The 19,445-nt window shown below is 49.2% G+C and overlaps 2 protein-coding genes across 2 annotated transcripts in view; one reads left to right on the forward strand and one right to left on the reverse strand.

Annotated features, from left to right (window-relative positions):
- Sgsm1 (small G protein signaling modulator 1) overlaps positions 1–10,736 on the forward strand; it is a 52,094-nt gene extending 41,358 nt beyond the window's left edge. The window contains exons 23-25 of the mRNA XM_042055866.1: positions 1,199–1,295; positions 3,660–3,827; positions 10,648–10,736. Of these exons, the coding sequence (XP_041911800.1) occupies positions 1,199–1,295; positions 3,660–3,827; positions 10,648–10,736 (354 nt within the window). The remainder of the gene's footprint in view (positions 1–1,198; positions 1,296–3,659; positions 3,828–10,647) is intronic.
- Positions 10,737–13,874: 3,138 nt separating this feature from the next.
- Tmem211 (transmembrane protein 211) lies at positions 13,875–18,582 on the reverse strand. Its single transcript, XM_038344546.2, has 4 exons — positions 18,382–18,582; positions 17,500–17,638; positions 15,582–15,825; positions 13,875–14,019 (listed from the first exon to the last, which is right to left on the reverse strand). Exons 1-4 carry the CDS (start codon positions 18,580–18,582, stop codon positions 13,875–13,877), a joined length of 729 nt encoding a protein of 242 aa, XP_038200474.2.
- Between the last annotated feature and the right edge of the window lie 863 nt (positions 18,583–19,445).

Below are 19,445 nucleotides of genomic sequence, written 5' to 3' on the forward strand. Positions count from 1 at the left end.
GATCTTATCTAGTTCCATTCATTTACCTTCAAAACATGTGGTTTTCTTCTTCTTTAGCACTAAATACTATTCTACTGTGTATAGTGCCACATCGTCATCTCCCGTTTGCCGGTTGAAGGATATGTAGGGTGTTTCCATTTCCTTGCTGTTGTGGACAGAGCAGCAGCAACCTATGGAGCAGGACGCTGAGTGCTTCAAGCACATGCCAAGGAGTGCTACAGCTGGGTCAGAAGTTAGGTTTCCTTTCAGGCTTTTGAGAGTTCTCCACACTGATTTCCACAGTGGCTGTGCCAGTTTACATCTCAAGCCCTCCAGCAGGGAGCGCGCCTCTCCACCCTGGCCAGCATTTGGTGTTGGTTATTCTGCCGATCTTGGCCATTCCAACTGGGTGTGATGTGAAATCTCAAAATTTTTGTTGGTATGCATTTCCTTAGTTGCCAATCAGAATCTACAAGAGGCATGCCCAATGGCAGTTTCAGGCAGAACCCTGCAGGGGAATCTACGCAGACTGGAGCTCTGAATGCCCTTGAGCCCAAGGTGGCTCTTGCTGCTGCTGCTTTGGTGGGATTCAAAAAAGCCACTAAAGATTTTGGATACAAAAGGTTGAAGAAACAGATGGATCAGGGTTGATTGCTACCAAACCCAGAGACTATAGTCTGATTGGTTGAACTCACAAAGTACAAAGTACAAGGAGAGAATTGACACATTGTCCTCTGATCTACACACACACACACACACACACACACACACACACACACACACCAGACAGAGAGAGAGCGCGTGCTCACTAGAGATGTGGCTCAGCACAAGAAAAAGGACCAGAGTTCAGATCACCACACCTTTGTAAAAACCAAGCATGGTGGTATGCCTTTGTAAGCCCAGTGCTGGGGGAGGGGGTGCGGGGGCAGAGTTATACCATTCTGCATTCCCATCAGCCATGCGTGAGGGTTCTGTTCACTCGGAATTCCTGCCAACATTTGCTACTGTCTGTCACTTTGGGTGTGAGCTTGTCTCATTGCTCTAACTTACTTCCCCTGATTTGAGCCAGCCTGGCCATTGTAAGTCCTCTTTGGAGAGGTCTGCATGCGCCCTGGTGCTCACTGGGAGCCGCCTGGAGTGCAGGGTGAGTGCACAGCCAGAGGATTCCGCTGTGCCCAGCTCTTTCCAGGGGGCTGACGACCTGCCCTCCTTCCATCAGATCCTGGACTCAGAGCTCTTCGAGTTGATGCATCAGAATGGGGACTACACCCACTTCTACTTCTGCTACCGCTGGTTCCTGCTGGATTTCAAACGAGGTACAGACTGCCGCCTGAGGACTTGTCCCCAGAATTTCTGGGGTGGTAATGATGGGGAAGTGGAGGCTGAAGAGAACATGGGAGTGAAGGGCACTGGGGCAAAGGTGGCAGAAGAGGACACGGGAGTGAAGGGCACTGGGGCAAAGGGGGCAGAAGAGAGAACATTTACTCAGATCTGTCCATACTGGAACATGCCTTATCACAAAATGGCTATGCAATAGGAATCATAAAATCCCTATTTCGGTGCCTTGGGAGACAGCTCAGCCAATAAAGTGTCTGCACAAGCATGAGGTCCTGAGTTTGGATCACAGCACCCACATAAAAACCTAGGTGTGGGGGCCAGCGAGGTGGTAAAGGTGCTTATCACCAAGATGGAGGACTTGAGTTTGATCATTGGAACCCATTGGTTAAAAGAGAGAACCTATTCCCACCAGCTTCTTCTGGCCTCCACGCATGTGCTGTGCCATGTGCACCATGACTTTAATTAATAATGCAATTATTAATTTTATTTTTAATTAATTATAATTATTAATTAAATTATTAATTATCAATCAGTAATTTAGTTAATACTTTAAGAAGTTTAGAAGGCCAAGTGCAGCCATGTGTGTTACAAGTCTGTGGTTCAGTGATGGGAAGGCAGATTGGCCACCAGACCAGCCAGATTGGTGAGCTCTGGGCCCTTTGAGGCCACCCAACCCAGCTAAATTAATGAACTCTAGGTTTCCTGAGGTGGAAGTCGATAGAGGACATTGAGGTCAATATCGGGCCTCCAAAGGCATGCACACACATGTGCGCATGAACACACACACGCCAAGGCATGCACACTCATGTGCACATGAACACACACACGCCAAGATTTCTGTTTCACAGATGAGGAAACTAAGTCAAATATGGAGCTAGGAATAGGGGAGTCAGGGCCCAAACTTGGTTCTACCATCTCTGGGGCAAGTCCTTCCCATCTGCCTTCCTGCTTAGCGCTTCAGTTGATGGGACGTCAAGGGTGTTTCCTGATGGACTTAGCAGGAGTATCGCCTCGGGATGAGCGCTATCGCACTATCGTGCAAACCTGCGGTGAGGCCAGGAGCACTTGATTTGAGTGGTGGCCTTAGCCATCTGCCCCACGCTGTGCAGTATCATTGACTGTCTCATCTCTGGTCCTTTACTACGAGCAGCAGGCCCCAGGCAAGGTTGAGGTGTGGAGAGGCTGGAATGGGACAGCACCAGCCCACAGCCCTTGGCTGGGTAGTGAGGGCTTGAGACCCAGTGCCAGCATTTTGGACTTGGTAGCCTTGCTCTTAAGACAGAGGTTCTCAACATGTGGGTTGCAACCCTTTTGGGGTCAACCGACCCTTTCACAGGGGTGGCCCACAGCCATCTGAAAACACATATTTCCAGTGGTCTTAGGAACTGAAGAAGCAATCTCAGTCTTGGCACTGATGTTGGCTTTTTGCACATACTGTTGAAAAACTTAGCAATGTAGTTTACTGCTGTTCTAATAAGACTGTTACCCATGCTACAGCATGCTTCAAGATAAAATTGCATTTATTTGTAGTTAGAAATAAGTATTTCATGATATATAATTGCATATTGTTTTTGTGATTAATCTCTATGCTTTAATTATGTTCAATTTGTAACAATGAAAATACATCCCGCCTATCAGGCATTTATGTTACAATTGATAACAGTAACAGAGTTGCAGTTATGAAGTAACAATGAAAATAATTTTTTTTTTTTTTTGGTTTTTCGAGACAGGGTTTCTCTGTGGCTTTGGAGCCTGTCCTGGAACTAGATCTTGTAGACCAGGCTGGTCTCGAACTCACAGAGATCCGCCTGCCTCTGCCTCCCGAGTGCTGGGATTAAAGGCGTGCGCCACCACCGCCCGGCCAATGAAAATAATTTTATGGATGGGGTCGCCACAACAGGAGGAGCTGTGTTAGAGGGTCTCAGCATTAGGAAGGTTGAGAACCACTGTCTTCAGGGCTCTTCCATCTCCTTGTTAGGCTGAGGCAGCAGCCAGCTTGCCTATCACTGAGAGCCACCTGTGAATGCTGCTGAAGAGAGAGGAAGGACAGTAGTAGAGGGCAGGCAGGGACAGGCCCATGCCAATCAAACCCGCACATGCTCAGATTCTTCACACAGGCTCCTTAGACTGAGTCCATGAATGGGGAAGTTTGGGCTTTGATGGCAGGGCTGGGTCTCCTGCCCTCAAGCCCAAGTTCTGCCTGCTGCAGCAGGGTGTGAGCGCAGGGCTGCTCTGGGACTGTCACTTAGAGAAGCTGGGTGCTTGCAGGGAGGACTAGGGAGGGCTCACCTTGCACTCTGTTCTAGACCAGCTCCTACGTGCGTGTGTGTTGTGTCCCGCAGAGCTGGTCTATGATGACGTCTTCTCCGTGTGGGAGACTATTTGGGCTGCTAAGCACGTGTCCTCTGCCCACTATGTCCTGTTCATCGCGCTGGCACTGGTAGAGGTCTACCGAGATATCATCCTGGAGAACAACATGGACTTCACAGACATCATTAAGTTCTTCAATGGTACCAAGGGGCGGGGCTAGGGGCGGGGCTCCCGATGCCAGCAGCTTGACAAGCCTCTGTCGTTCCCCTGCCTCCACCCTTCTGCTTGCACAGCAAGTGCCCTTACCCACCGAGTGTCTCCTCAGTCCTCTGTTCACCCGCTGGGATCTCAACATGCTCCAGGTGGTTTTCTCCAGGCTGAGGCTTGAGGGCAGCACCTGGCTCCACCACTGGCCAGCTGTGCCCAGTGGCAAGGTCCTGCCCTCCCTCTGAGCGTCTACTTCATCTGTGAAATATCAGGGTCTGCCCCACAGGAGTTTGTGGGTGGGGAAGGTGGGAGTGGCGAGGAGTAGGTGCTTGGAGTCTGGTCCCAGCAGGTCTGGGTATGGCCTTGTCTAAATGATGACATATTCTGGGCCTCAGTTCTTCAGGGAAAAAAAAATGCTGCAAACAGCTGCTCCCTCAAGGGAAATCCAGAGAATTAATGATGAGGTACGAAAAGGTCCTCACAGGTACCTCACAGGTATTGTGAGGGCCCAAATGAGCAAGGCAATTGCTAGTGTTATTACCACTTAAACAATAATTAAATGCTGAAAACAGGTTTGCAGTTCCATCATAGAGCACTGACAAACGCCAGGCCCTGGGCTCCATCCCTCACTTCTCACCCCAAAACTTAAAGAAGGTTCTAGAAAAGGAGAAAGCCACCTCAGGAACATGACTAAGTTTCTCTCAAGCCAGCTTTCCCTTTTGGAATGATTTTGGATTTTAGCCGTCTAGTAGAATTTTATGTTTAGTACCGTTTGTAATTACTGGGAATTACAAAGATGGTGCCCAGTGGTGGAGTCATTTCCTACATTTCCTAGTTTCCTTCACTTCCGGTGCTGCTTTACATCTTTCCGGGATGTTTGACAGCAAAACTAAGAAATTACCATTGGCAAACTTCATGAGTTTCGCCCCACACCAGAAACCAACCAGGAAATCAAAAGAGATTCAGTGCTGTCGCCAAACAAGCAAACAAACAAAAGCAGTCTCCAGGCTGGGGTGTGACCCAGTTGACTGAGTGCCTGCACAGGTGTGTGAGGCCTAGTTCACTATACCCAGATGAGGCGGGTGTGGCAGGTACGCCTGCGGTTCTCACCCTGGAAGCAAAGGCAAGAAGAACAGAAGGACCATTTCATTATCTGCCGTCAGCTTAGAAGGCTTGGGTTTCCGCGTCCTCCCTGCTGTGCGGAAAGCAGCAATGACCACGGCTGAGCAAGTGTCTGTGGAGTGTGACGTGAGTCCTTGGGGCATATGCCGAGGACTGATATAACTGGGTCCTGGAGTAGATATATATTTCAGTTTTTTTTGAGAACTCTTTACACTGGTTTCCAGAGTGGCTGGGCCAGTTTGCATTCCCACCAGTAGTGAACGAGCCCCGCCCGCCACATCCCGTCTAGCATTGTCCTCTGTGCTTCTGCTGATCTTTGCCGTTCTGACTTGGGGCAAAATGAAATCTAAGTTGTTTTGATTTGCACTTTCCTAATTGCTGGGGATGATGAACTTTACTTTAGAAAACTCCGTTCAGGTCTCAGGCCTGGTTTTTAATCAATCAGATGGATTAGTGGTGAGCATTCCCTCCCACCCACCCCCTCGTGGGCTTCTTCTCTCAAGTGGTTGTTTCCTTTGCTGGGCAGAGCTTTTCGGTTTCGTGAAGTCCCACTTGTCAGTTGTTGGCCTTAATTCTTAAGCTAATGGAGTTCTAATCAGGAGTCTTCTCCTGTATCTGTGTCCTGTAGGCAAGGTCTGTATTTCCTCCTAGCAATTTCACTGTTTCCAGTTTCGCACTGAGGTGTGTTTTCATTAGGGTTTCTATCCCTGCAAGGCAGCACCGTGACCAAAGCAATCTGGGAAGGAAAGGGTTTGTCTTCTGCTTCTAGATCACTGTTCATCACTGAAGGAAGTCAGGATAGGAACTCCTATCCTGTTCCAGGGCAGAAATCTGGAGGGAGGCAGGAGCTGATGAGAAGGCCATGAAGGGGTGCTGCTTACTGGCTTGCTCCCTGTGGCTTGCTCAACCAGCTTTCTTATTGTAGTGGTTTGAAAGAAAATGGCCCCAAAAAGAATGGCACTATTAGGAGGTGTGGCTTTGTTGGAGGAGGAGTGTCACCATGGGGGTGGGTGTAAATGAAAACTGTCCTTTACTTTCCCCAACTAATTAGGCCAGACCCCAATAATTACACAGAAACTATATTAATTACAACAGTTTGGCCAATAGTTTAGGCATATTCCTAGCTACCACTTACATCTTAAATTAACCCATTTCTATTCATCTGTGTATCACCACGAGGCTGTGACCTATTGGTAAGGTTCCAGCACCTTTCTTCTTTGGCAGCCTCATGGCACCTCCTCGAATCTGCCTATTCTTTGTCCTTAGCTCTGTTCAGATTTCCCACCTGGCTTTACTCTGCTAAGCCATTGTCCAAAACAGCTTTATTCATTAACCAATAAAAGCAACACACATACAAAAGGACTTCCCACATCAGGTGGGCTGTAAGATCTCATACGCTCAAGCTACCCCTAGGGTCACAATTCACCTCCCGTGGCATTCTCATAAAGAGGTAGCCAGCACCCTGTCGGCCTGCACACTGCCATACACCCCACCATGATGGGACTGAACTGAATTTCTGAACTAGAAGCCGCCATCCCAATTAAATGTTTTCGTTTGTAAGAGTTGCCACGGTCAAGATGTCTCTTCACAGCGCTAGAAACCCTAAGACTCTCGCCAATCTCTAAGACAATGCCCCACAGGCTTGCCTGCAGCCTGATCTTATGGAGGCATTTTCTCCACTGAGGATGACTATAGCTTGTGTCAAGCAGCACAGGGTCTTTGATGCATTTGAAGTTAGTTTTATGCAGAGCGATAGATAGAGGTCTAACTTCCTTCTTCTGTATGTGGCTATCCAGCTCTCCCAGGGGCTTATATTGTGGACACTCTTTTCTCTAACATTATTTTTGAGTCTTTGCCAGATAATAGATGGCTGTAGTTATTTGCAGTCACATTTGGGTCTTCTGTTTTGTTCCATTGCTTTTGTAGCAGGACCAAGCTGTTTTTATTACTACGGCTCTGTAATATATTCTGAAACCTGGAATATTACTCCCGTCCAGCATTGTTCTTCCTGGTCTAGGTTGCCTTGGCTATCCAGGGTCTTTGTGGGTCTTTATAGATTTTAGAATGTTTTTTTTTCTTTCTGTTTTTGTGAAAAGTGAGATGGGGATTTGATTGGGTTGCCCTGAATCTGTAAACTGCTCTTGACAGAGGTGTTTTCACAGTGCTAATTCTACTAATCCATAAGTATGGGAGATCTTCATTTTCTCAATATTTCTCCAGAGGTTTGAAGATTTTTATTGCAGAGGTCTGTCACCTGTTTGGTGAGGTTCATTCCTAGATATTTTATTTTCTATGAGGCAGATGTGAGTGGGAGTGTGGTCCCTAGCAGTTGCAATGTTTCAAGTTTCGCACTGAGGTCTGTCATAATTGGGATCTTAAAAAGAGATCCATGGGGAGCCGCTCATTAACACCTACATCTCGGTGCCGAAGGAGAACAGCATACTCAACTGTGCCAGCTTCACAGCGGGCATCGTGGAGGCTGTGCTCACACACAGTGGCTTCCCTGCCAAGGTTACAGCGCACTGGCACAAGGGGACCACACTCATGATCAAGTTTGAAGAGGCCATTATCACTTGAGGTCGGGCCCTGGAGGGATGCTGACCCCACAGGAGATAAAGGATGAGCAGATCCCGTTCAAAAAAAAAAAAAAAAAAAAAGAGAGATCCATGATCTCTGAGCCTTTTTGCTGTTGCTGTATAGGAAAGCCACTGATTCTGTAAGTTCATTAGGTATCCTGTCACATTGCTGAAAGTTTTGATTGCTTCTAGAAGTTTTGTGGTAGGATATTTAGCATCTTTTATATACAGTATCATGTCATCTGCAAATAGGAATAGGTTGGCTTCTTGTTTGTTTGTTTGTTTGTTTATTTGTTTGTTTTTCGAGAGAGGGTTTCTCTGTGTAACAGCCCTAGCTGTCCTGCTCTATAGACCAGACTGGCTTGAACTCACAGAGATCCACCTGCCTCTGCCTCCCAAGTGCTGGGTGAGATTCAAGGCATGGGCCACCACCACCTGGCTTAGTTTGTCTTCTTTAGTCTGTATCCCTTTAATTTCCTTCTCTTCACTCTTGTCCCTATATTGAAAAGGAGTGGGGACCTTGGACAGTGCTGTCTCCTTCCTGATTTTAATGGGGTTCCTTTGAGCTTTTCTCCACTCAGGATGATGTTGGCTGTGTGTTTGTCACATATAGCCTTTATCACGGAGAGAAATGTCCCCCTGAGTCCTACTCTCTCTAGCATGTTTATCATGAAGCTATTTGGGGGTTTGTTATAGGCTTTTCTGAGGACCAGAATGTCTGCTGTCAGATCATATATGATAGGGGAGCTGCACCCATGAAATCTAGAAGGATTAGTCACCTACACATGACGGGAACAATGACAGCCCCTGGTGACAAGCCGACGGGATGGGTGAAACTCAAAAAGCCTCCCCTCCGGAGGAAGAGCTACAGGCAGAGAGAGGAAATCGGTTTCCCCAGGGATGAGCCCCACTGATAGGTTACACAATCTGAAGTGATTAGCCCTAAACACATATCTGTGCAAATGAACTCAGCAGGAAATATTTCTATATACACACACATATGTAACAATAATAATTATTCTTGGACACGAAATTTAAAGGAAGTGGGGGGACAGAGGAGGACTTGTAGGGAGAGAGCAAGAGGTAGAAATTATGTAAATATGGTACTCATATATGAAATCCTCAAAAAAACTAAATTAAATTTGAAAAAAGAATCTTAACTGATCATAAGTTCAAGGTCATCCTCAGCTATATAGTAAATTCAAGGCCAGCCTAGGCTACACAAGACTCTTCCCCAACCCCTACTCACCTCTCCATTCTTTTCCATAGTGGTTATTTTCTGTTGTTGCCATTGCAGAATCCGGTTATATCTACTTTTTCAAAAAATTTCACCCATGATTCTCTTTCAGGGCTGCAGTATGCACATCCTGCACGACTATCCTGTGATTTACTAAGCGTCCTTTGTTATTGGGCATTCTCCTTGTTTCAGTTTGAAAGTGGGATGGAGAACCCAAAGCATTCCACACATAGGCACAATCCTGCTGCCTCAACACCCCCAGGCTCCCAAACTTCCTCAGTCCAGAATACCCCTAACTTTTCTGCAATATGCACCCATGTAAACCAAAGTTCCCAGTAGTAAGGCGTGAGGTCCAAACCATGTGACACCTTTGTCCCTGTCTTCACCACTCAGAAGCTATTTAACACCCACAGCCTGAAGGAAACCCCATTTCCCTTTGTCCCTTACTTGGTGCAGTCACTGGTCGCACCTGTCAGGCCATGCACAAATCTGCATGCCTCACGATGAGGTCACCTTCCCTCCCCCCATTTCCTGCTTCCTCAAGTCTTTTTTTTTTAAAAAAAATATTTATTTATTTATTATGTATACAATATTCTGTCTGTGTGTATGCCTGCAGGCCAGAAGAGGGCACCAGACCTCATTGTGAGCCACCATGTGGTTGCTGGGAATTGAACTCAGGACCTTTGGAAGAGCAGGCAATGCTCTTAACCTCTGAGCCATCTCTCCAGCCCCTTCCTCAAGTCTTTCACACAGTCCTTGCTTTTTATCCTGGCTGCGTGTGTGGAACTGGCGAGTGTTGCCAAGTTCCCCTCCAAATGACTGCATATCCCACAATGTCCCCAAGAGTTTACTAAGAACCCTAGGGGTACCTCAGCAGCTGCCTTAGAAAAACCATGGTCTTAGGATTCTTTCTCCTTATGAAATGGTTTCTCTGTGATGAAGTCAAGCTTCAAATTATCCTGCTGTACACAGAGATCTGAAGATCTAAGCATTTTGTGTGACTCTTTTTTTTTTCTCTTTTTTTCTTTTTTTGGTTTTTCGAGACAGGGTTTCTCTGCAGCTTTTTTAGAGCCTGTCCTGGAACTAGCTCTTGTAGACCAGGCTGGCCTCAAACTCACAGAGATCCACCTGCCTCTGCCTCCCGAGTGCTGGGATTAAAGGCGTGCGCCACCACCGCCCGGCTCTTGTGTGACTCTTGATAGTTCTTCCCTCTCCTTCTCCTCACCGCCCATGGCTTTCTTCCCTCCCATAGAGTCTTCGAGAATCTGCCACATGGGGAAGGGAGAAGCTGGAGAGGTGGCTCAGAGGTTAAGAACACTGACAACTCTTCCAGAGGACCTGAGTTCAACTCCATGGCTGACAACCATCTATAAGATCTGGTGCCCTCTCCTGGTGTGCAGGCATACGTGCAGGCAGAATACTATATATGTAATAAATTAATAAATCTTAAAAAAAAAATCTGCCACATGCTTTATATTACCTTTTATCCTTGAGACAGAATCTTGCTGTGTATCCCAGGCTGGCCTCTAACTCTCAATCCTCCTGCCTCAGCGTCCCCAGTGTTGGAATTAAAGGTGTGCACTGCTGTGTCTGCCCTGACACAGACTTGTAAAATATTCAGACATTCTGCCTGCAGGGAGGATGGAAGAACCAGCCTTCTCCCAGCACACTCTGAGCCAGCATCACTTCTTTCTGTTTCCATGGTAATGTCGTGCAGCGACTTCCTGTTACACTCCTCAGTTTACGGATGGGGAAGCTAAGATCTGGAGGTGCATAGCTCCTGTCAGAGTCACTCTGAGGGGGGCTCCACACCAGGAGCTCGAGGACTTTCCCGGGGCTGACTCGCAAGGCTGCTCATGAGCATCTTTTCTCTTTCAGAAATGGCTGAGCGGCACAATGCCAAGCAGATCCTGCAGCTGGCCCGGGACCTGGTGCACAAAGTGCAGATCCTGATCGAGAACAAGTGAGGGCTGCAGCAGCCAGGCTTCCCTGCTGCCGTCTATACCTTCCCCTCCTGCAGCCCAGCATGAGGTCCTGGTGTCTGTGGACTAGTGTGGACTGCTGTGCAGAGAGCCATCCCCTTGACCCTGGCCACTGGATGGTGGCGCAGAGGAGCCCAGCTCAGCCTTACGTTTTCCTGTTTGACCAAAGATTGCCCGAGACTGGGATTTCCCCCTCTTGGGAGTTGGGGTTGTAAGTAGAGGTGGCCTCTGGGCCTGTTGTCCCTGTTCCTTCCTCATCTGTACAGGAGAGGCCTCTGGGGCTCCCTCTGCACCTGGCAGTGTTCCAGAACATTTCTGCCAGGCTGGCTTAAAGCAAGGTCTCCCTTAGGCATTGCTCACGTTTAAACTCCCAGATGTCTGAGCATCATCCCTGGCTTCAAACCACCAGATGTTACCCGTACCATCGCCCAAGGTGCCCCACCAGAGAACCACTGGCTTGGTGGCCGTGTCTGTTCTCTTCATGCTGAGTCACCTGAGGTCTGTTGCATGGCCCAATGAGAAACACACAGCTTCCCACAGTCCTGCTGGAGTCAGGTCTCACTCACTGTGTTTTCTGACAGCACTGCCCCCTGCCAGGAGACGTTTAAGAGGGCATCCTGCAAGTGCCCTGGGGATGCAGGAACTGTCTGTAGGAGGAAGATGGGAGCTCCTGATGAGAGCCTGGCCTTTACTCCCCTCCCTAGGGGAGACCTCCCAGCCTTCAGCTGTGGACCTGGGCTTAGAAGCCTGCAGACTGTGTGTTTGTGGAAGCCCTGCTCAGGTAAACTAGCTCTCCTCTGAGTACAGAGGAGGGACGAGCCAGAGGTTGGCCCGGGACAGAATTGATCTGTGCTCCATGATGGTGGGCTGGGGACGGGTGGGTCTGAGGATAGTTCCTCTCCACCTTCGTGCCAAGACCCGCCAAGCCAGACACTGACCCGGGATGAACTGGTATGCCTGTTCACTATCCCCCAGTAAAGCAGTCTGGGTGCAGCAGAAATCAAAAGTCATAGCAGAAGCTCATCCCCGGACCTGCAGCCTCTGGGGCAATCAAGGAATATCCAGTAGGAGTTCGGAGACAGGAGACAGGAGTGGTTTGAAATATCTCCAGGGGCCTTCAGCCTGGCCCTACTCTGCAGCCTTGTGATGTCCTCCTTGTGTCACAGCTCCTGAGTCAAACCTCTGCCCTCCACCCTGTAGACAGGGTGGACAGGAAGAGCCCTTACTGGATCTCCATGGACAGCCCAGGGCAGCAGGAAGGGAGGGGACCTGATGGCCATGGTCACCTCCCAGCCAGATCCCCCAGCTTTCTAAGATGGGAGAAAGGGCCAGCAGATAAAGGTTTATTTTGCCACAAAGGGTGGTGTTTTAGCACAGCCAGGTCCAAACCCCCTGACCCTTATTTATTTTTGTAACTAATCAGTGTGGAGTATAGCACAGGATCTCCCACCGCCCCTTCGTGCCTCCAGCCTGTGTGCTTGTGGTTCTGAGTGCCTCCTATTTATTCCACTTACCAGCTGATGTCTGTGTGTTGTGTTTTCTCCTGTCCTGGAGTTGGGTGTTGGGGAGTGTCCCCCTGCCCTGGGTGTTGTCTTTTTAGTGTTGCCCAAGTGTTTTGTGTTTACTAAGAGGTGGTTCTATTCAGAGTAAATATAGCTGAGTGGAAAAAGTCCTAAGTGTGGGTCTAGTTATTTTGCTGCTTCTTTGTTTTTTGCTTTTGTTTTGATGAGGTCCTGGCTGGCCTGAAACTTGGTCGCGCTCTGTCTCTCTCTCTTTCTGTTTCTCTCTCTCTCTATATATATATATATATATATATATATATATACACACACACATACATATATATATACACATACATACATATATACGTATATATGTATATATATGTGTGTGTGTGTGTATATATATATATATATATATACCAGATTGACCTTGACCTTGAACAAGAGATTCCTCTGCCTGCCTTTGCCTCTCAAGTGCTAGGATTAAAAGTGTGTGTGGGGTGGTGGTAGACAAGGTTTCATGTAGCCCGGGCTAGCCTTGACCTTTCAATGTAGCAGAGGCTAACTGAGGCTGGGTTTGAACTCATCCTCCTAAGTGCTGTGATTAAAGGTACTCACTATCTCATCTTTAAAAAAAAATATGGTCCTCTACAAGAGGACCTCTTTAAAAAAAAAAAAAGATTTATTTATTATGTATACAACATTCTGCCTCCATGTATGCCCACACGCCAGAGGAGGGCGCCAGATCTCTTTACAGATGGTTGTGAGCCACCATGTGGTTGCTGGGAATTGAACTCAGCAGCCAGTGCTCTTAACGACTGAGCCATCTCTCTAGCTCCTCATCTTTTTGGCTTAGGGCAGAGTCTGAGAGGTCCTCATCTTCTCATGCCAGGATGGTGGGAACAGTTACCTTCCCTCCCCCTTCTCTCCCAGGGGAGGTCCCAGTAGAAAGAGGGATGGCCAAGGCAGGGCAGTGGGAGGGGGTGCTGTCCATTGACCCTCTTTCTTTCTAAGGAATTCTGGCCTTTATCTAATTACCAGAAAACCACCTGAGCCTATCTCTGGATATTTGGGCTGCCGTTTGGAGTTTGGGGAATTGGCGTTTCCTTTGGACCTGATAGATGGTACCCAAGGAACAGCACTCCAGGCCTCACATTAGAACACACTTGTGCTCCATATTAGAACACACACACAGAGAGAGAGAGAGAGAGAGAGAGAGAGAGAGAGAGAGAGAGGGAGGGAGAGAGAGAGGGAGAGGGAGAGAGAGAGAGAGAGAGAGAGAGAGAGAGAGAGAGAGAGAGAGAGAGAGAGAATGCAGAGTAAGGGTGGAAAGTGCTGAAGATACACTGACGTCCAAAGAGATGGAAATAGGCATGACTTCTCACGATGCCACCTGGCACCTGGGCTGGGGTTCTCTGTCCCTGTCTACCCTCTGGAGACTTCGGATCCCAGCTCTCCTGCTGTCGGACAGGACTATCCTCCAAGCAATAGGCCGCCATCTTCATCAGGGCCGCTGTGTCCCAGCAGGGCTTGTGGACTACTGACCTGAAAGCTAAGGCTCACGCAGCCATGAAAGCTGCCACGAGCATCTTCACCCTGGCTGGGCGGTTCATAGGAAGGGTCATGGGCTCTTTCCTGGCATGTCTAGCCCTTCCTCCCAACCAGCTGTACCCAGTTCTGCTCTAATTGTACATGGCCTGAGGGCCTCAGGGAGAGAGAGAGTGTGGTGCGTGTATGCTGGCAAGGCTAGAGGAAGGGGTCTCCATCTATGCATCCACAAAGAAGCCATCATTCATGCTGGGGACAGACCTCCAGGGTGGCTGCTTTAATGTCACCCACACACCTTCCTGCAGCCCTCACTCGTTGCTCCATATGTAAGCCTAAGAAACTCATTGGTGTTCAAACTTCAGTTGCCGTTGGTGTGGAGAGGTACATGTTTAGTGCCTCTAGGCACCCAAGGTGGAAATTCTCATGACAAGTGCTTTGGCTCTGTGTCCCTGGGTAAGAGTTAACTTCTCTGAGACTTAGTTTTCATACATATGCAACGGGAGAAGTAGAGGTTCTCTTGGTTCTGGACTCCTGTCTTTTCATGCTGCTGAGAAGTCCTGCTGGGAACCCATCGTCCCTGAGTTCCTGTTGAATTCTGGGGCTCAGCTACCCTCTCACTGTTGTGCAGTCAGGAACCCAGCCTGCGGGACGATGCTGCACACTCAAGTGCATCATCCTGGCTCAGCCAACCCAGTTAGGAAAGTCTCTTGCTGGTGTGCACAGAGCCTGCTTTCTGAGGTGATGATTCCCGGTCCTGTCAAGTTGACAGTTAACATAAAGCATTATAGACATCAGAGCCAGATGGAAGCTGAGCTCCCAGGAAGAGCAGGGTTTCCCTCTATATTTGTGGAAGCTGGGACAGGTCCTGAGCCCCACCCAGCAGGGAGCACCGTCCTGCACACAACAGAGTCACTAAGTAGCTCACGGGAAATAAAGACCCTCCAACCCCCCTAAAATAGGAGGCATTACAACGGAAGAGCAAAAACATGGGAAGGGTGTCCAATCAGAAGGCCAAGGTGGCGCATGCCTTTGATCCCAGCAGTTGAAAGGCAGAGGTAGGCAGATGTCTGTGAGTTTGAGGCCAGCCTCGTCTATTTAGAGTTCCAGGACAATCTGGACTACATCATGAGACCCTGACTAAAAACAAACAAATCAAAACAAAAAAGAAGAGTTTTAAATTAGACGGCCGTCTTTGCAGGGTGGCTCTGTGCGCTTTCCATCCATATATTTAATTCTCACCCGAGTTCCCTTAGTTCTGTGAGCCAGGGGCAGGGCCATGGAAAATGTTTGCTGAACTCTGTGCCAGGCATGGCACAACATGCTTCGTTTACATATGGCAAATCAAAGTCCTCCACAAAGTAGGCACTATGCCAACCTCCAATTTACCAAAGAATATATGCGCCTGAGGTCACACAGCATGGAAACAAAGGAGATGGGATTTGAACCTGAGTATGTAGAGTGTAGACATAATTAAGGAAGTTCACGAGAGCCCGTAATAAAGGATAACAACTGTTTATTTGGGGAACACTCACAATAAAAAAAGTTGCAACTGCCCTCTGCTCTGTCGGTGCTAGGAGCTGCATACAGAAACGTGGACTGCCAGCCAAAAGGGCGAGCATGCTTCCCGCTGGGCTTATCAGTCCACATGTAGGGCCTCAGGCCACGCCCTAATGGGCCGGTATCCAAAAGGCTATTGGCTAAAGAATTCCCACAACAGTAGAATAGATTATTCTTGTTTGTCCTTTGCTTTCCTGGGTGATGCTCATTTGCTTATTCTGACACAAGCGTGATTCCCTGAGTGTCACAAGGGGTGGGGGTGGCTGTCCTCTGGCTTGTGGTCATCCGAGGCCATCCGATGACAACAAGCAGGCTGGTCAGGACCGCATTGAGAATGGCAGTGGCATAGCCCCAGCTCAGCTGGCATGTTCCACTGTAGTACACGGAGGAGCCTTCACAGACTTCTTTGGCTAATGAGGAAGCCAGAGTGACTGGAAAAACCAACAGACCTACAAGAGTGGAGGCTGCTGGGAGGAGCAGAAAGGGAAAGTCAGTCTTGGGCAAAGGCTTCTAGGATGATCTGTCATCCCAAGACTCACCCCAAACCCTGCCATCCCCTACCACCGCTACATCCATTTATTCACCAATCCATCCAACTATCAAATCATCCATCCATCCATCCATCCATCCACCCACCCACCCACCCACACATCCGTCCATCCACCCACTGTCGTCCGTCCATCCAGCCAGCCACCCAACCACCCACCACCCACCCGTCTGTCCGTGCATCCATACACCTATCTGTCCATCCATCCATCCATCCATCCATCCATCCATCCATCCATTCATCCATCCATCCATCCACACATTTGTCCATCCATCTATCCACCAAATCTATCCAGCTATCAAGTCATCCATCCATCCATCCATCCTTCTAACCACTTACCCAGGCATCCATCCACCCATCCACTCACCTACCCATTCACCCGTCCATCCACCTATCTGTGTGTGCACCCACCCACCCATCTATCCATCAACCCATCATCTCTCCATCCAATCACTCTAGAGACTGAGGCACACACACACACACACACACACACACACACACACTTTGCCCAAGGTCCTGAGCTCCATCTCTAGCACCAGGCACATGGGAAAATGTTTTTCAGAGTTTCCATGTAGTGCTTTGCTAATGTTTAATTTTAAATCAAGCCCAGGAAAGAGCCCTGGCAGACGGTGATATTTTTTTCTGCTCAGTTTATCACCACATGCATTAGAGTAGAATCCTGGGGGTTCAAATTGCAGATTCCTGGGGAGCTTCAACACTGTGTAACTAGGTGTATCCTCACAAACTCTAAAAATCAAGAATCTATTAAAAAATAAAGGCGAAAGAAACTCCTGGTGGGAACAGTAAGGCTAGAAATAAAACGAGCAGACACTTGGCTGGGGTCCCCCGCTGAGAAGAAGGCAGCTTCATGCTCAGAAGTAAGATTCAAGCAGATCCCTGCAGAGAGGGGAGGGACTGTGGGGTGAGTATGGGATTACAGCAGCAGGGAGAAGTGAGCATTTGGAGAGGCCAGGCCAGGCCAGGGTGGGGAGGGTTGAGGCAGCAGAGAGAGACTTGGGTTTCCCTCTTCCTGCCACGGGAAGCCTTTGGAAGGTGGATAAACCAGTCCGTTGGATCTTGTTTCCCTCAGCTGGGCTGGTCTGTGAGCACAGGAGGGGTGGAAGGCACCGGAGAGGGGGAGGGGCGGGGGCAGGTATGCCAGGGCAGGAAAGGAAGAGGAAGACCGGAGCCTGTGGGGCAGGGTGAGAGGGGTGGAAGGTGAATTAGATGAGAGCATTGTGGGGCTCAGGGCACCCTACCCAGAGGCTTCCAGCAAACTAGAGAAGAGTGACCCTCTTCCACTGAGGCTGAAGTGAAGCGGGGACTAGACCCCAGCATCTTCTTAGCTCTTGGTTGGGCATCCTTGGGCAGTGCACAGCCTACCCAACATGCAATGGTAGCTATGGTAAACATGATACAGAATGGATGAACCAAAGAGAAACATAGGAGTCGACAGGACTTGTCAGTTAGGGTCAGATGTGGGTGGCTTCAACATCATTGTCCTCTGGTCCTCAAGTCATGAATTACTAAAGGACAGGAGTACACAAACCCGGGGTTCCCCTCCAAGATCTCAGCACTGTGTGCAGGAGTCTACCTGCTGCTGCCTGCACCATGGGTGTTGGACCAGAGCCCCTCCTGGGATATAATCTTCTCGAAGACAGCGCCCAGGCCAAAAGAAGAAGAGCACTAATGGCCAGCAGGACCCAGCCTCCCAGGAGCGTTGCAGCAGAGACCTTCAGGAGAGAGGAGAGGGAGGTGGGATGGGGCATGTGCCGATCACTCGGCCTAAGGCCCAGTGAGTCCTTGAGATGTTCCCAATAGCCCTGTGTTATCATAACCCCATTCTCCCTATCAATAAGCAGAGATCCAGAGATTGGAAGTCCTTTGTCTTAAGACACACAGCTAATCAGATCAACAGAAGCAGAATCCAGGTCAGTGAATCACTACATCCTGCCCTTATTAAGTGCTTGCCAGGATCACCAGCAGAAGCAATGTCACCTTTGTGGTCAGTTTTGAAGGCTGTATAATCTTCCTTCTGGGTGCTGGACTAGGTACCTGCTCTTCACCCTCCCCACAGTTGGTCACCAGGACGTGCAGAACCATAAGGATGCAAACACCTCATCTTTCATTTGTTAAAGTCCGGCAGTGCTTAGGGTGGAGTCAGGCCGGGGTGGGCGGGGCGTACATTACAGAACCGCCACAGACTTGTTTAATCCATGACAATGATTTCCTAGCAGGTGGCAGTATGCTTGAAGAAGGTGACTTTTCCTGGGCTGCGAAAAGATTCTAAGAGCCACCTCTAGACAGAGTCACACCTACCCCATTCCTGCAGAGCTCAGAGGTGTAGCCCAGAACCTTATACATAGCTCTGTGGGTGTTTCTGATAGTTTCTGGGACACGGGACAAACGGTGTAAGTTAAGGACCCTCAGAGCCCACTCCTCAAGAGCCAGTAGCCCTGGAAGAGATGTGTCTCACCTTCCAGGCCAAGCCTGGCATGTCCTTCAGGGACCCGAAGGTCATACAGCTCTGGTTCCAGCGGTTATCCCGTGACCAGGAGCAGTGCATGAAAACACCATAGGAGAGGGACGGGCTCTGGAACCAGGCAGGGGATACCAGGCTGAGGCCAGACATGCCTGTGAGGGAGAGTCCTAGAGCAGCCTTCACGCTGACCTCCATGAGGAATGTGGCTGACCTAGAGGTCAAGACAAGGTGAGAGGTGAAGAGGGTGCAGTGAGGTAACCCAGCTCTGGACACAACCGGCCCCATTCACATGCCTCTCACCTACACATTCATGCCTTCCTCCACCCGGGTCTCCCATGACGGTTAATCTTGACTGTCAGTTGACAAGATCTATAACCAACAAGTCTCTATGAGAGCTAGTCTAGATAGGAAGGCCCATCCTGAACGTGGGTGACAAAGCTGGGATCCTAGGCTGAATAAAGTGAGAAAGTGGGCTAGGCAGCGGCCTTCCTTCATTGCTCTCTGCTTTCTACGGAAGATGTAGCAGCCTGCCCCTCCTGCCACCTTGCCTCGCCTTCCACCGTGGACACTGAACCCTCAGACTGCAAGCCAGAATAAGCCCATCCTTTTTCAAGTTGCCTATTGTCAGGTAGTTGACCACAACAAGAAAATTAATGTTTCCCTTGTCCCAAAGGACAGCCCGGTCTGGCACGGTGGTGTCCCTGAGGTCCCACACTCCCAGGCTGGGTTTCTGTCCCAACCACCACCTAACTCCTCTCCGAGGAGGGTCTGGGACTTGTCCATCATTCGGGGTGGACTAGGATCTAGTGGGGTTTTGGCAGCTGGTGCTGGAGGCACTCGCTACTGACGCTCTTGGGAGACTGTGGATTCCATCTGCTCCTGTCCCACGGGAAGGCATTGTTGATTCTGATTGCCACCAAGAGCCCCATATCCTCATACCGTCACGGTGGGATGAGCGTTCCAGCTAGGAACTATACGAGAATAACGGAGATGTTCAGAATCCCGCAGGATTCTGTGAGAATCTGGGAATGTAGACCCATGACCCTTGGGGTCCTGCT

This window comes from Arvicola amphibius, chromosome 10 (genome assembly GCF_903992535.2).
Source record: "Arvicola amphibius chromosome 10, mArvAmp1.2, whole genome shotgun sequence".
Lineage (NCBI taxonomy): Eukaryota > Metazoa > Chordata > Mammalia > Rodentia > Cricetidae > Arvicola > Arvicola amphibius.

What these genes read in the sequence shown, in the direction of transcription:
- Tmem211 (XM_038344546.2), bottom strand. Translation starts at nt 18,582, where the DNA reads ATGGAGGTCAGCGTGAAGGCTGCTCTAGGACTCTCCCTCACAGGCATG. An exon ending in CATGGTGCAGGCAGCAGCAG is followed by an intron (nt 15,826 to 17,499) that starts GTAGACTCCTGC and finishes TGCTCCTCCCAG; the next exon opens with CAGCCTCCACTCTTGTAGGT. An exon ending in ACTCAGGGAATCACGCTTGT is followed by an intron (nt 14,020 to 15,581) that starts GTCAGAATAAGC and finishes GTGGATGCATAG; the next exon opens with ATGGAGACCCCTTCCTCTAG.